This window comes from Pituophis catenifer, unplaced genomic scaffold, assembly GCF_029215685.1.
Source record: "Pituophis catenifer annectens isolate HBS135680 unplaced genomic scaffold, rPitCat1.0.hap2 SCAF_2, whole genome shotgun sequence".
Classification (NCBI taxonomy): Eukaryota; Metazoa; Chordata; class Lepidosauria; order Squamata; family Colubridae; genus Pituophis; species Pituophis catenifer.
This window is the reverse complement of record NW_027256882.1, coordinates 202,002,653-202,018,011: the sequence shown is the minus strand read 5'-3', so window position 1 is coordinate 202,018,011 and position 15,359 is coordinate 202,002,653. Positions and strand designations below refer to the sequence as shown.

Below are 15,359 nucleotides of genomic sequence, written 5' to 3'. Positions count from 1 at the left end.
TGCAGGTCTTGAGGTATCGGCTTGTTCTCTAGCTTCTTCGTTGTCGCTTTGGAAATTTTTAATTTTGGCCCAAATGCAGCAAGAAGCGTCTTCATTGCTGACTTTACTTGGGATTTCGTCAAGTCGTCTTCGCTTTCTGATTCTGGTTCTTCTGAAGAGTTTGAATCTTCCTTTTCACTTTCGTTGTCTGATAACGTTTTTCGCGCCAGAAATTTTGAACTGAGCATTTTGATTGGCTCTGCTTCGCTCACTTTGGAGGTTTGTTGAAACCAAGATGGCTGCCATTCAAAATTTCGCGCGGGATCATATCTTTTCTTTTTCATAACGACTTTCTCTGTAGTCATATCACTCACAGTTTTTTGGTCTTTGGGTTTCTCTTTAGCGATGTTTCTCTCTCTCGCTGCTCCGCTGTTTTTCAGCATTTCTTGGAGATTCGCGATGAGGCTTTCATCATTCTTCTGGCTTTTTAATAGTTTTAATATCTCTGACCTGAGTTCGTTATTTTCTATTTCGATTTCCTCCTGGTCATTATTTTCATTTATTAGTTCTTCTTCTTCAGTGGTGTATTCTTCGGATTCTCTCGAAATCGCGTTTGCGGATTCGTTGATTATTTCTTGTTCAGTTTCTATTTCTTTGCTGTAGGCCCTGGTGTTGGGCCTATCTTTCTTAGACATTTTTAAGTATTTATTGAGTCAATTAACCATCCTCTGCTACCAGCTTGTTGCAATATTTTCAGGATCAGACTCAATAATGATAATAAGAGTTAGAGGCTTAAATATATTTCTCTTTAATTATAACAGGCATTCTATATTCACTGAATATTCACAGATAGAAGCAGGGAAAATGGTGAAGGTGACTCCTTATATACACAAGGGGTGGAGTCAAAGATGGGAGTGGTGAATTATGAATACATTAGGAACCAAAGAATAAGTTAACCCCCGATGTCCCATATATACATTATTTACACAATAGGGAATAAGGCATTTACATCTCACAAAGTAGTTGCTGGCAAGTGATATTTCTAAATGTTGTAAATCTAATGATGTCCCTGTAATGTAAAGCCTAATAAACTGATTTGTGAGCTTGGCATAAACAAGAAGTTTTTACATGTAATCCTTTTTCATATTCCATTGTTTGCATAAAATTAAAAAATAAAATCTATTTCTTAATGAAAAATGATAGTATGTCCACTTTGTAATATGCACAATGTCAAATAAGTTATCCCAATTATTCAAATATAACCTTGTCTAGAATATAATCACTGAAAACTACAAGATAGGTATATATGTTGGTAGGTAGATAAACATACTGTATAAATTGATAAAAGTCATAGACAGACAGACAGACATAAAATGCTCCTGCCTTTGAATCTTGAAGTGTATTGATGAGTTCTTCATTGTCCAGAATATTCCCTTCTGATGTAAAAAGCATTTTTAGAATTTTATCTTCAATTGCTTTCAGTTGATTCTTATCAGCATTGATTCTGATAATGAGCTGTGTTCTTTGTTCCTCTAGTTCTGGTCTCTCTAATCGCACAACATCACTGAAATGATAGTTAAAATGTACAATTGGTGAACATGAGCACCATTATTATAAGTTAATGTTTTAACCATTATTTGGTACAAAAATACTTTATTTCTGATCCTTTGGAGCACAGGAACACAACCCCAATAATGTCCAAATGAGTATCATGACACTATAATACATGCTCCACTATTCTCTAACTGCATCTTAATTCTGCATGCAAGCCTGTGAAGGATAGAAATTGCATTGCTATGTCATAATGCAGGTTTTATTATTTGCCTCTTTCCCTGACACCCAAATGCTAGATGGGATGCTTTATAGAGGGGAAAAAAAAAACAATTGACATTCACAAAAGAGAAGATCAGCAGGCTTGGGAGAAGCGCCCCCCCTCCTCCCCACCTCCCCCCAAAAAACCAGCTTAATGTGAAGCGAGCTTGGGCATACAATTCTGATTGCCTATAGGGCAAAAATAAAGTAAGAAGGAGAATGCAATGAAGAATTTGGAAAAGGAAGCCATTTTCACTTGTCTTTGAAAACATATTTCTAAAAATCTTCAAAATGTGACAACTGTTTTTAGAAATCAATGAAGAAATGAAAAATTCAAATGTAATTTGGAATTAATGCTATCATGATTACAGGTAGTCCTCAACTTAAGACCACAACTGAGCCCAAAATTTATGTTGCTAAGTGAGAAATTTGCTAAGTGAATTTTACCCCATTCTATGACTTTTCTTGCCACAGTTGTTAAGTGAATCACTGCAGTTGTTAAATTAGTAACACAGTTGTTAAGTGAATCTGGCTTCCTCATTGACTTTGCTTGTCAGAAATGACTCCGGGACACTGCGACTGTAATAAAGGTAAGTCAGTTGTCAAGCATCAGAATGTAAATCATGTGACCATAGGGATGCTGTAATGGTCATAAGTGAGGGAAATGGTCACAAGTCACTTTTTTCAGGGCCATTGTAACTTTGAAGTTATGAAATAAACTGTTGTAAATCGAGGACTATTTGTACTCAATTCTGTCATAAGAAGGAAAAAAAGCATTTGATCATGATCATTCTTAGCCCTGTAGCAATACATTATCCAAATCACCTCATAATTTAAGAATACATGTAGATTCCTACTTTTTCCCTTACAATTTATAGTAAAGCTACTGTGCAATGTATATACAAAAGATATTTTAAATACTATTAGAAAATAGGCTTAGAAATTAATATATACACACATATATTTATTTTTACATATTTATTATTTATGAAATCCCTAGCAATAGAGATAAAATTGAAAGATTGGAACTATTTCAATATGGAAAGCAAGGCTGCTGTTTTAGCAGTAATCATCCTCACTTTGCCAGATAAATATTGTTTATTTGTATTGGTAGCATTTGGCAAATATCAAAATTGAGGGATACATTTTGTCAGAATTTTTAATTTTATTCAAGTAATTATTAGTAATGTGTTTATTGTAGTCACAAATGCATACATTGACATGCTGTAGAACAATTTGTCTGCCATTGAACATTATGAAGATTACAATCTTTCTGCACTTTCCCTCAAGCTGGTTTAAGGATGAGTTAAAGCTGGGAATTGTGAGAGTTGCAGTTTTCCAACAATCTGTTTGTGCATATGTGTTATTTTATTATTAAACTACTCAAATTTCACTGAAAATATCTTTAATCACATTGATATCCTTTTGAAACATGCTACTAAGAATATTTATTTTTCTTCTGTTTAATCATGTCTGATTCTCTCAGAGACTACCTGAATAAGTTCCTGCAGTTTTCTTGGTAATATTTTTCACACATGATTTGCCATAGCCTTGAGAGAAAGTGACTAGCCCAAATGACTAGCTTTGTGTCTATGGAGGAACTACAACTCACAGTCTCCTGGCAACTAGCTTGATGTCTTAACCACTACACCAAACTGGCTTTTCACTGAAAAGATACCAAATCTTTAAATGTATTATAATGCCTTGCTTTTTGAATCATGGTGCCCCTCCATTCAAGAAGCAATCTAGGCTGTCATAACTTGGATGCAAAAGAAATTGATTAAGGAAACATTAACATAAATAATCTCATTTATCTAAAACAATGAATTCTTTTTTTCTGCTTTTTAGAACGGGCTCACTCCTTTTATACATCTTTTAAATTTTTACTGAGTATTTCACAAGGCAAAAGTTACCTCAAAACATTAGGGAGAATTATTAGGGTTCATTGCAAGAACTTCATGAAATATTTTGGTAAATGTTAATTGCAATCATTGTTAAACATTTGGTAATTTTTAATTTGCTTTGCTAGAAACCTACAGAATATTAGAATATCAGAACATGATACTATAGCATAGCCTATTGGTCATAAATGTCTCTAAATTTCTTATAGGTTTATAATAAAGAGAGGATTTTCTAGAAATATTTCACTATATGCCTCCCAAATATAAATTAGACCGACTGACATAAAGGTAAAATTGTTTAGAATCATGTGTAAACAATCTCATTCAGGAGATGGCATTAGAATCATAAACCCAGCAGGCATATGCATATTGTACTAAAGTGCAGCATCATAAACACAATGAACTAGATTAACCAGAGTTCTCCAAAGCAGGAAATTATATTTAACTCTTCAGTGAATGTCTGATTGCTTTCTCCCAGCTGTGTAGGGGGTCTCACAGTGGAAGCTTCTGGGCAAACTTACAAATGATTTTTTTTTTTTTTTTTACAATAAACACTGTTATGCAGCAATGATTTGGAACTCTAATTTTCCAGGTAGAATAAAAAAAAAAATACATAAAAATGTTTAGTGTTTTATATAACTCCTTTCAAGAGCTTCTTAATGTTGATCCAGATATCAGTAAGTGCTTTCATAAATATCTTCCTACTATCAATTTTCCCAATTAGTAAAAAAAAACCCCACCAACCCATGAGTTTGCTATGGATTAAAAGTTTGGTACTAAAAGGTTGGATTGAAGAGGAATTTTACTTAGTTTCCTGTTTGGCCTCTAAGTGTCAAGGAAGGAGAAAAATGTTCAGTCAACAGAAAATATTTGTTCCCATCTATTTTGTTCTCCAATGTCAGAACTAGCTCTGATGCTAGGGAGGCAGGCAAAAAACTCAGTTTGAGGTTAAGCAGTTTTCAGTATGGCCTCCCACAATGGGGAACCCCACTTTAAGCCCTGTATAGGTTTATTTAGCTTTTACAAAAGGATAACACGTCAGTTGAGTTGATAATGGCAGGCTGGGAACAGCAGTTGTTTTAAGCAGGTCTTTTTCCTTAGTTTTATTTATAAGTGATAGGATGGTGGGGCCACTGCCATATTAAATGGTCTGGAAACTATAAGAAATGAGGGCATGGCCTGTTTTGAACTATGCAAATGGATGTTTCGCACCTTTTTGCTCCTCTCCCCAACAGTCTCCCCAGAGACAATAAAATATAATAACATAAAAAATGGCAGAACTGGTGTTCTCAACCCTCTGAATGGAAGCTGGAAAGAACAGTGACATTTACAGAGATACAGTAATCAGCATCTCAACGCTGGATCTTTGAGCATGGAGGAGATTTTAATTAATTAATTAATTAAAACTCATTGGATAGATTGATATTACCATATTTTGGAATATGAGTAAGTTCTTTTGTAATGCTTATCAGCACACAACCCTATTTCAGTGAAACACATTTTTCTATTACCGATGAATATTATGTTTCCACTACTTTGTTTAATCTAATTAATGAATATACATAATACTTTTTCATGCCTCACAACAATAATAGAAGAAACTAATATTGCTTCATGCAGGTGAGATGAGGCTACAGAGAAATTGTGCAGAATTCACCCACACAGTCTATAAGACTGAGGCTCCTGCTATATGCTATAAACATATTAAAAAAAATGACACTAAGAAATAGAAGCAATACCTTAGCAGTTGATCTTCCAGACCAGATCGAGTAACAGTGAAATTGATTATAGTTACTTTGATGCACACCTATAAGAAAAAGAAAAAAAGAAAAGCATCTGCATGTCAAAAAAAATGTTATATTCGGATAAAAAAATAATGATAAAAAGTTACTTATGATCCTTCAAAAGATAACAGGAAATTCACATTGCAGTCTAGTGGATGTTTATTCAACCATAAATCTCAATTAAGGTCCTTTAATGAAATAAAAGTTATATATTTTATAAATATTTTGAACTCTGAAACTGGTTGCAAAGGCATTAAGATATCCCTGAATTTTGCAAAGCAGTTAAGAACTACTCGTGTCCCTTAGCTTGTTGCCAAACCAGCAAGCTAATGTGCTTTGATAGGACTTGATATTCCCAAGTACAAATGACATTCTTTATCAGTTTCAGTTGTTGTTACACTGCTCATTACTTCTGAAAAGTTATACAGTAACTGTGGCCTTGAATTGATTTTTCACAGTTGGACTATAAAACATTTACTACCCCACCAAAATCATTTTATGGTGACATGGAAATGGCACCAAAATTAATAGTCCAATGCTTTCTTCTTCTTTATCTTCTAATATATACTATTTCTCATATTGTAATGTCATTATGTTGTACCTTTCCTTGCCCTGTTTCAAATCATAGGTGAAGATTTAAAATGTGCGCTACAATATTGTAAAAAAAGTTAAGTGTTGTAATATATTACAGAGAAAGAGGCAGAATTTAACAGAAAATGTTTTTTTCCTTAGCCTTCCAATGTCAACTGTATTACAAAATCTACTATATTTGACTGATACATGGAAAATTCTGATGTAAACTATATTTATCCAGATGCTGAGTCATTCACTATCTGATTCACAGCTTGAGCTAGCCCAAGGCTTTCTTTTAGAAGGTTTCATTGGAAAAGGCATTGTGACTGGTTCTATGTAATACCTCAAGCTGTAATCTATTATTTATTTAACCCAAAAGGCTGGGTTCACATAAAAAATTATGCACAAACCACATTAAGCCTTCGTTGTAATGGTATGTGAGTAGACCTTCAGTAATGGGATGAAGAAATAGTGTCTACAGAACAGTCAAGTAAGAGATACTGTAGTACAGCCTGCACCTGCATTTTGGGCTGTTACTAAATATTAGCTGGTACCAAAAAAAAAGAGATAAATCGAAACCAGGATTTCTATCTCATTGTGTTGTTCACATAAGAGAAAGAGATACAAGAATTTCAAAATTGATTTCATTATAAAAGCAGGAATTGTTTCATAATGGATCCATCACTTTTCTACAATAAACAAACTTACCTGAGAGGTTTGTCCTTTAATATATAGTATCTCTTATCTTCTCTCTCTCTCTCTCTCTCATATACCTCACCTTTGTAGGAGCTTCTGTATGAAAGTGTTTGAACATTGCAACTGGTTTTATTGTTTTCTGATATAATTACTATAACAGTTTCTGGGCTCCATGACCATATTTCAAATTACATTCTATTTCAAATGTTATAAGTGAAAGAAAGTAAACAGTTTGCCAATTCTAGCCCATTTTTCTCCATAGAAAAAAAATTGAGAACCATTAGAACACAAGCTGATTAACATTCAGACTTCCCATTTCTTATAATAAATTATGCATACAAAAAAAAAAAAACAAACCCACAAAGCAAAAATCATGGAGCCCAGAAAGTGTCATTAGCACACTGTCTATCAACTGTACAAAAACATTCCCAGTATAACTTTTGCAGATGTTGTTAATTTAGATAAAAGAAAGCCTAAGATGGTTTTGCAAACAAAATATACAATTACTTTAATTGAGTGGAAAAAAATGCCTCTTTTTAAATTCTTAGAGTCTAATTTTATGTTGTCTACTCAGAATTATGCTCAATTGAATAACTCTGCAGAAAATTGCAGCTCAGCTACAGCTTCTAATTAATATTATACCTCAGGTAAATAGTGGGGATTTGGCATTTTTGTTGTCATGTAGAACTTGAAGTTTTTATCATAATCTATGTCTGAATCTCCAAGGCGAATTAACAGTCTTCCTCCAGAAATGAAAGTCTGCTTCAAAAGTATAGGTTCCAGGGCTGGATCAAGCGTTTCTTTAATCTATTGAAAAGCATATATATATTGAAAAGCATATATATAAGAAAAGCATATATTTTACCAAGTACGATTTTGAAAAATCATTTTAAAAAATCAGCTAGCACATGCATGCATTAGGCCAGTGTTGGCAAACCTTTTCAGCACCAAGTGCCGAATTGGGAGCATGCGCATACACGCAGGGGAGCACTGGGAACCGGAAGAGCGCACAGCGAAGCTGAGCTTCAAGTTTCTGGTGTGTGCATGTGTGCCGATCACCTGGTCTTCCGGTTTCTGACATGCACGCGAAGATGGGAAACAGAAAGCTCAGCTTCCCGGCGCATGCATTTGCGCTAGGGAGCTGCTTTTCCAGTTTCCAGCACTCCCGTGTGCACGAAGACCAGTTGGCCGGAACTTGGAAGAGCAATGGGCGACGGCTACCGTGCTTGGAGAGATTGCTCTACATTCCACTTCTGGCAAGCGTGCCATAGGTTCGCCATCACGGCATTAGAATGTTTAGAAGAGATCAGGAACAAGAGGTCAGATTTCACAGCCATAGCTATAGTTGAGCCACAATTGATACATATATAATAGTATTTCAAAAGCTGGAACTCTATATGTAACAGCTAGTTATATAATTACTTCTCTTTCAATTTGGACCTTATCAAGCCAAAAAGACCAGCAAAATTGTCCCGATCTACAGGGTTCCAAGTTTCAAAACCTTACTGGTGTGTCATACTTATTAACTACTACACCATATAAAGGACTTTGAGGCATTCATATAAGAAGTCCATTGTCTAACTTTACCATTAGTATTACCATTATATTCAATAAATATGGATAAAGCTGATAACTTTCTAGGATGCAAAGCTTTGGGATATCTCTTCCCTAAAATGGGAAAAAGTATTTTCAGGTATTCACAATGGTAAAAAGCACAACTAGGATGGTTCTCCCCCACACCTCCTTTTTTATGCTTTTCAACTCAACAGACTGTTATAAAGAAATGATATAAAAGAGCTCAGAGCTATATCTTTCAGCAGGATAGCTTTCTAACGCCGAATAGAATGGAAGCAGATTTGGGATATTGGGGAATAAGCTGGCCAAAGAAAAACTGTGTTTTAAAATAAATGGCCCTCGTCTGGAGTCATGGAGAAAAGAATTTTAAAACTTCTACAATACGGTACATCTCTTTTGGAAGAGGCAATTGGACAATGAGCTGGAATGTTGTTACAGATAGCCTTTGATTTATGACCTCAATTGGGATTGAAATTTTTGTTGTAAGTCATCATAGTCATATATTGGGTCATCTCATGACCGGATTTTATGACCATTTTTAATGTGATAACAATCACAGTCGAATCACATAGTCTTTTTATAAATTAAGTGACAAGGATTTTACTATAAACTTTTTGAAGTTTAATCTATAATCCAATGTCCTCTATTCACACGGAATTCTCATAAATGGCAAATAACTAGCATGGGGGCCCAAGAGTGGTATGCAACCCTGGGAATGGTTGGTGCCTTGAGACACACCCTCCGCCTTTTGTCACATTTTACATTTTTAAACTTTTTAACTTGTTTTAATTCTGTTAAACCCGTTTGACACTGTTTTTTAAGTATGTCTTTTTATGTGACCGCATATTTTGTTTGTAAACTGTTTAGGAGCATTCAGGTGAGATGGCTGGGGTAGAAAAATAAACAAACAAATAAATAAACATAGATTCTCCCAGAAGTCGAACAAAGTCATTTTTCTTATGGAGCTTTTAGCAAACAATTGTAGCATGCGGAATAAATCTAAAAGCTATAAATAAAAGAATAATAATATTATCGTATGTAAATGCAAAAAGATTTAAACCTCTTCTAGAAGCACAGGTAAACCCAGACGAATAGCATTCTCCAGTGTACGCAGGAAACCAGTGTCCGTGAGCTTAATTATTTTTAAACCACATTTTGCTTCTTTGTTTCTTATCCAACGGTTTGCCTGTATATTAAAAAAATGATTAAATGTGAAATTTTAATTGAACACTAAAAGTACTGTCCATTTTATTTGTTAAAACATTCCTTAAAACATTCAGACCCTAAAATGAATTTCCTTCTTATTTCTATAATTGTTATATCAGCACAGAGTGAAATCGAGGTCTACAGCTTGCCTTGTTTTTTCAGGGTGATAATTAGAGGCAGAATGAGAATTTGAATCAACATTTCTCAATTTTGCTCATCCTTTTACAAGTAAAATTAAGGTAAATACAAGAGTAGTTTCCTCCACTGCCTGGTACGTGAGTTCCTCCACCCATGGCAAGGAATTTGCATGAGAAAGAGGATTGTTATAACAAGCAGCAGAGGGATCCTTCAAATCTGATACATATAATAGTGGTGGTATTAACAGTGTAGAGTATTTTTTAACAAGGTTTGAGAGAAAGAATACTATCAGCATTGAGGATATGTCAGGATCTATTTACTATCAACAATCATCCATTTATTTGCAGAATCTAGGAAACATGAATGATTTTTCGTCACTCCCAGTTTGAAAATGCATTGTATATATATTTAAAAATATAGCGAATATCTAAGGAAGATGCTATTGGCAGCTTGGATTTGGAAGGTTCAGGAGGCGCCTTCTTCTTACATGGCAGTTATAAGAATGAGAATTTGATAAGGAACTTTTCATGACTGCAGCTTAGCTATTGTTTTGAATTTCTGGGCTGTGCTTTTTAAAACTCTTTTCCTTGGCATAAAGAAAAAGAAAACAGATTACAGGGGCAATACGATAACCCTGATAGAGAATTACTTTAGTAATCCTGCCTCCCACCACAGAGTAATGGATAAACAATTACATATATAGATTTCAATTTACCTCTATAATTTAATCATAAATTCCCTATTCTATCTAACCAAAAAAAGAAGAGAATGATATAATGGCAGCTGGAAGACAATGTCTAGTTAATTTGAAACAACTATGGCCTTTTTTTCACATAGCTACCTTGTCCTACAAGTACACCTATCTTATCACGGGGTAACTCTATTTTGTTTTATTTTATTTGGTAGATTTATGTGGCCACCCATTTCAAATACACAACTCTATGTGGTTAAATAGATATTGCTGTTTGTGGCTATTATTGCTGTACACTGCCATTACAGAAGACTGCCAGATACTACTGTGGTATATATTGGGCCTAGAGAAAGAAGTGAATAGTTCTAGGGCCAATTAAAATGTTGAAGGAATTCTGGGTGTTCAAAAGCCAACAGTTCTAGAAACAGGGTAGCAGTTATTGGATATCTGTTACAATAATTGAGTTATTGGATATCTGTTACAATAATTGAGAAAAAAGGAGGTGTGTCAAGGTTCCAAGCAATAGACCCATAACAAGCAAAACTCTGAGGCAATTAGATGCCTCAAAGAATAGCTTTATTAGATATATCGTATTGGCACAGATCTGGTGAAAACTGACTCTGACGGTTCCTGCGGTTTTCACCAAATTAAAACCAAAAGTTTTTCATTTTCTCAAGACAAACAGTCACGTGGTCCAATCATGGCTCTGTCTGGTTGCCTGGTGACATCACTCCTCCTTCCTCTGACCAGGTGTGATAATGTCCTTGGTTCCCAAGAGAAAATATTTTATTTTGGCTACAAAGTCCCAACTATTTCAATTCCCCCCTCCCTATCCCTCATCTCCAGTGTGGCAACTCTGAAGCTCCAAGATGGCTTCAGTGTTGACAGGGTGCTTGTTTATTCAAAGAATCCAGATCACGGTGATAGATAGGTGAAATTGTGGCTGAGTACCAGAGGAAAGGTTCAGAGGGTCAGTGATCCAATTTGACAAAGTCAATGGTAGTGTGTTCAGAAAAGCAGTGGCAAATCCCTAAATTCTTCTGTGTCTTTCTTCTTCTTTTCAAACTAGCAGAGCAAGTTGATAGAAGAAGGAACAGAAGGAACATATTATCCAGAGCCTAGAAAAGAAGCTGGATCTCTAAAGGACCATAAATCAACAGTACTGAATAATAATTGCACACAAGTCTTTTATATATAAAAACAAACTATATTTCTTGAATATGCCAGCTATGAATGAATGATTAAAATAAACACTTACCTGATCCTGAGGATCAATCATGAGTGGCCAGCGCCGCCCACGTGTAACTAGAATGCCATTTTCAGTAGAAACATAATCACGAGGTAATCCATCAGTATTCCATTGTCTAATTTCATAGGGGTCTCCCAAAATATTTATAAGACTGAAGTCAGAACTAATAGGAATGTCTAGATCTTGGCATTGTTTGATCCAGCATTCAATTAACTAATTTGAAGGGGGAAACACAAATCAGGAAAAGCTATTTCGGTTACTGTATGAAATATTAATTATTTTAATCAAGACAAAGTTTGTATGAGAGTTAATAAGGCAGATGTTCAATATGAAGATATATATATAACTGGCTGATCTGAAATTATATAGTAATGTTTTGGAATATAAATAATCTTATAAACCAAAAGATCTTTCTCTTAATGAGATTGTCAAAATGAGTAAGACCAGAATTCTGATTTTTCAGCAATTGCTTCTGACTTTGGTGGTGGAAAATTACATAGAAATGTAGCTGAATAGTAGTCAATGGGATTGGTAGATACAAAAGTTCAAGTACAGGTAAAAAGAACTGCATTGTCATCTACATTGAATAACGTAATAATAAAAATATCTCAGGTCCTTGGGAAGAATTATATAAATATTTGGTTGACTGTGCAACCAACCATGAAAATCTAATTATGAAAACATTTTTGCTTTTGTAGGCATCTATTAATGATACTAATAAATTATGAAAATATGTTTGTTTTTAAACATATTGTTTTGTTTTTAGGTAATTTTTGGACAATTTTTACTTTTTAAACAATTTGCAATTTCCATTAAAATACAGGTAGTCCTCGACTTACAACAGTTCATTTAATGACCATTCAAAGTTACAATGGCACTGAAAAATTGGCCATTTTTTCACAGTTACAACCTTTGTAGCATCCCCATGATCATGTGATCAAAATTCATAGGCTTAGCAACTGGTTCATACTTACGACTGTTGCTCTGTCCCAAAATCATGTGATCACTTTTTGCGAACTTCTAACAAGTCAATGGGGAAGCCAGATTCACTAAACAACCAGTTACTAACTTATCAACTGCAGTTGTTCACTTAACAATTGTGGTAAGGAAGGTCATAAAATGGCGCAAACCTTACTTAACAAATGTCTCACTTAACAACAGAAATTTTGGGCTCAATTGTGGCCATAAGTCGAGCACTACCTCTAAATAAGAACATAACATATTTTACTTTCCTATAAAATATCTCCATCTATATATAACAGTAAACCATTTTGGCACATGCTAAAACTAAGAGGAGATACACATAATCACAGAGAGATAGTTTCTGAGGAACTGCTATTGCCCCCTTAGTACTATCAATTATTAGGATACAGGGCAGAATAAGGATCTCCTCCTCTCCTTGTTTTAATAGCAATAGCAATAGCATTTAGACTTATATACCCTTTTACAGTGCTTTACCCTCTCTAAGTGATTTACAGAGTCAGCATATTGCCCCCAACAATTTGGTTCCTCATTTTACTCACCTTGGAAGGATGGAAGGCTGAGTCATCTTTGAACCTGGTGAGATTTGAACTGCCAAATTGCAGGCAGCCAGCAGGCAGCAGAAGTAGCCTGCAGTACTGTACTGTAACCACTGTGCCACCATAAATATTTGACCTGAGTGGCATGCATTAATGCTGGCTCCCAAATCACTATTTCCATTCTACGGTACAGTTTCCACTTATACATTTTTCCTTCTTTTTGATCTTGATTATTATTTTAAAGAGCAGGATCAAAAAAATATCCAGTTCTGGACTTCCTGCTTGCTTCTCGTCGCTGCCAGACGGTCCCTCGGGACCGCCAGCCCCATCACCTGTAAAGAGCCGCCTTTACAACGGAAAGGCAGCTCGAAAAACTCCATTTCCAGGAGGAAATGTGAGATAGAGCAGGTGAGTGTAGGTAGAGCTTTCCGCGAAGCCCCCAGAGTTTTTTTTTTTACTCTTGGGGGCGAGCGGATGAGGCTCCCTATATCACTCGCCGTTTGCTCCGGGCGTTGGGAGACCTCTGCCTTTTTGCAGAGCAAGGCGACGAAAACAAGCTTTTCAAGATAATTAACAGACTAAGTAAAGAGGATGAGATCTGAACCTGGACCTGTGACCCTAAATCGCAAGTATTTATATTTATTTTGTAAAGGATACTGAACAAAGTAAAAAAGAACTTTTATTTTATTTTTTTTTTTTTATTGCAAAAGTTTTACAATTACATTTTCACCCCCTTTTTCACCCCCCACCTCCCTCCCCAAACTTCCCATCCTCCCTAACCCTCCCTAACCCTCCCCCCCCCAGACTTCCCTATTACTTATTCATAACTAATGACACTAATATATAAGCCTGAACCCGTCCCTCCCCCTATAAAATTTTTCCTCTTTATCCCTTTGCATTAAAATATTTCTAATACATTATTTTCAAATAAAAGCTATTTGATACTTTCTAGTTTGATATTTGTTCTGAACATATTCTATCCACCTTTTCCATTCCCATTCATAAGTCTCTTGTGAGCAATCTTTTAAATACGCTGAAATCTTCGCCATCTCTGCAAAACTGGCCATCTTCACAGTCCATTCCTCGATAGTGGGCAAAGCTTCATTCTTCCAGTATTTACCTATCAACAGTCTTGCTGCTGTTATCATATACAATATCAATTTTGTTTCACCCAATGTAAAACCCTTAACTATACCCAATAAAAACAGTTGTGGAGAAAACTGAATTTTTTTCTTCAAAACATTCTGCATGACCCACCAAATTTTTATCCAAAAAGCCTTAACTTTCCTACAGGTCCACCAAACATGATAATACGTAGCATCCAAACATTCGCATCTCCAACATTTTGGCTGAACATTAGGGTACATACATGACAACTTTTTGGGATCTAAATGCCATCTATAAAACATTTTATAGAAATTTTCCCTCAGATTCTGCGACTGTGTAAATTTAACATTCTGAACCCAAATTTTTTCCCATGTTTCCAACATCACTGGTTCTTCAAAATTTTGTGCCCACTTAATCATACAATCTTTAACTAATTCCGTTTCTGAATCTCTTTCTAACAAAACATTATAAAGCCTTTTAATATGCATTGGACCTTTCTCTCTTATATGTCTAACCAATTCTTCCTCATGCAACATAATACCAGTTTTTTGGTCCTCTTTCCATCTCATTTGTAATTGATTATGTTGTAACCAGGTTAAATTAATCCCTTCGTCCAACAGTGTCTGCAATGTCTTCAGCTGCCATCTGCCCGCATCTGTAAAAAGAACCTCTTTGTATAAAACCCCCCCGAGTGACATTATATTTGTATTCCACAAAGTATGACCAAGATCCAGCCATAGCGGTATTTTGTAATCCCATTTGAGTCGGTGCTTCTTCCAAACTCTCATCAAGGAGTCTCTAAGTATATGGCTTTTAAATACTTTATCTACTTTGTCGTCATAAAATAAATAAGCATGCCATCCAAATTCGAGATCAAAACTTTCTGCGTTTAGTATTCCAGTCTTTTTACTTCCAAACCAATCACTTGTTAAAGTTAAAGCTGCAGCATCATAATATAACTGTAGGTTTGGGAGTTTAAGGCCTCCTCTTTCTGGAACATCTTGCATAATTTTCAGTTTCACTCTCGGCTTCTTCTCGTTCCAGACAAACTTATTCACACCAGACTGCCAAACTTTCAATTGTTTATCACTTTTAAGCACCGGAATCATTTGGAACAAAAACAGAAAT

General features: G+C 35.2%; 1 protein-coding gene across 1 annotated transcript in view; it reads right to left on the bottom strand.

Moving 5' to 3' along the window:
- The window catches only part of DNAH6 (dynein axonemal heavy chain 6), a 184,085-nt gene that overhangs the window by 52,743 nt on the left and 115,983 nt on the right, over window positions 1-15,359 (bottom strand). The window contains exons 54-58 of the mRNA XM_070935458.1: window positions 11,614-11,817; window positions 9,381-9,506; window positions 7,388-7,552; window positions 5,432-5,499; window positions 1,363-1,543 (exon numbers count right to left, since the gene is read on the bottom strand). Of these exons, the coding sequence (XP_070791559.1) occupies window positions 1,363-1,543; window positions 5,432-5,499; window positions 7,388-7,552; window positions 9,381-9,506; window positions 11,614-11,817 (744 nt within the window). The remainder of the gene's footprint in view (window positions 1-1,362; window positions 1,544-5,431; window positions 5,500-7,387; window positions 7,553-9,380; window positions 9,507-11,613; window positions 11,818-15,359) is intronic.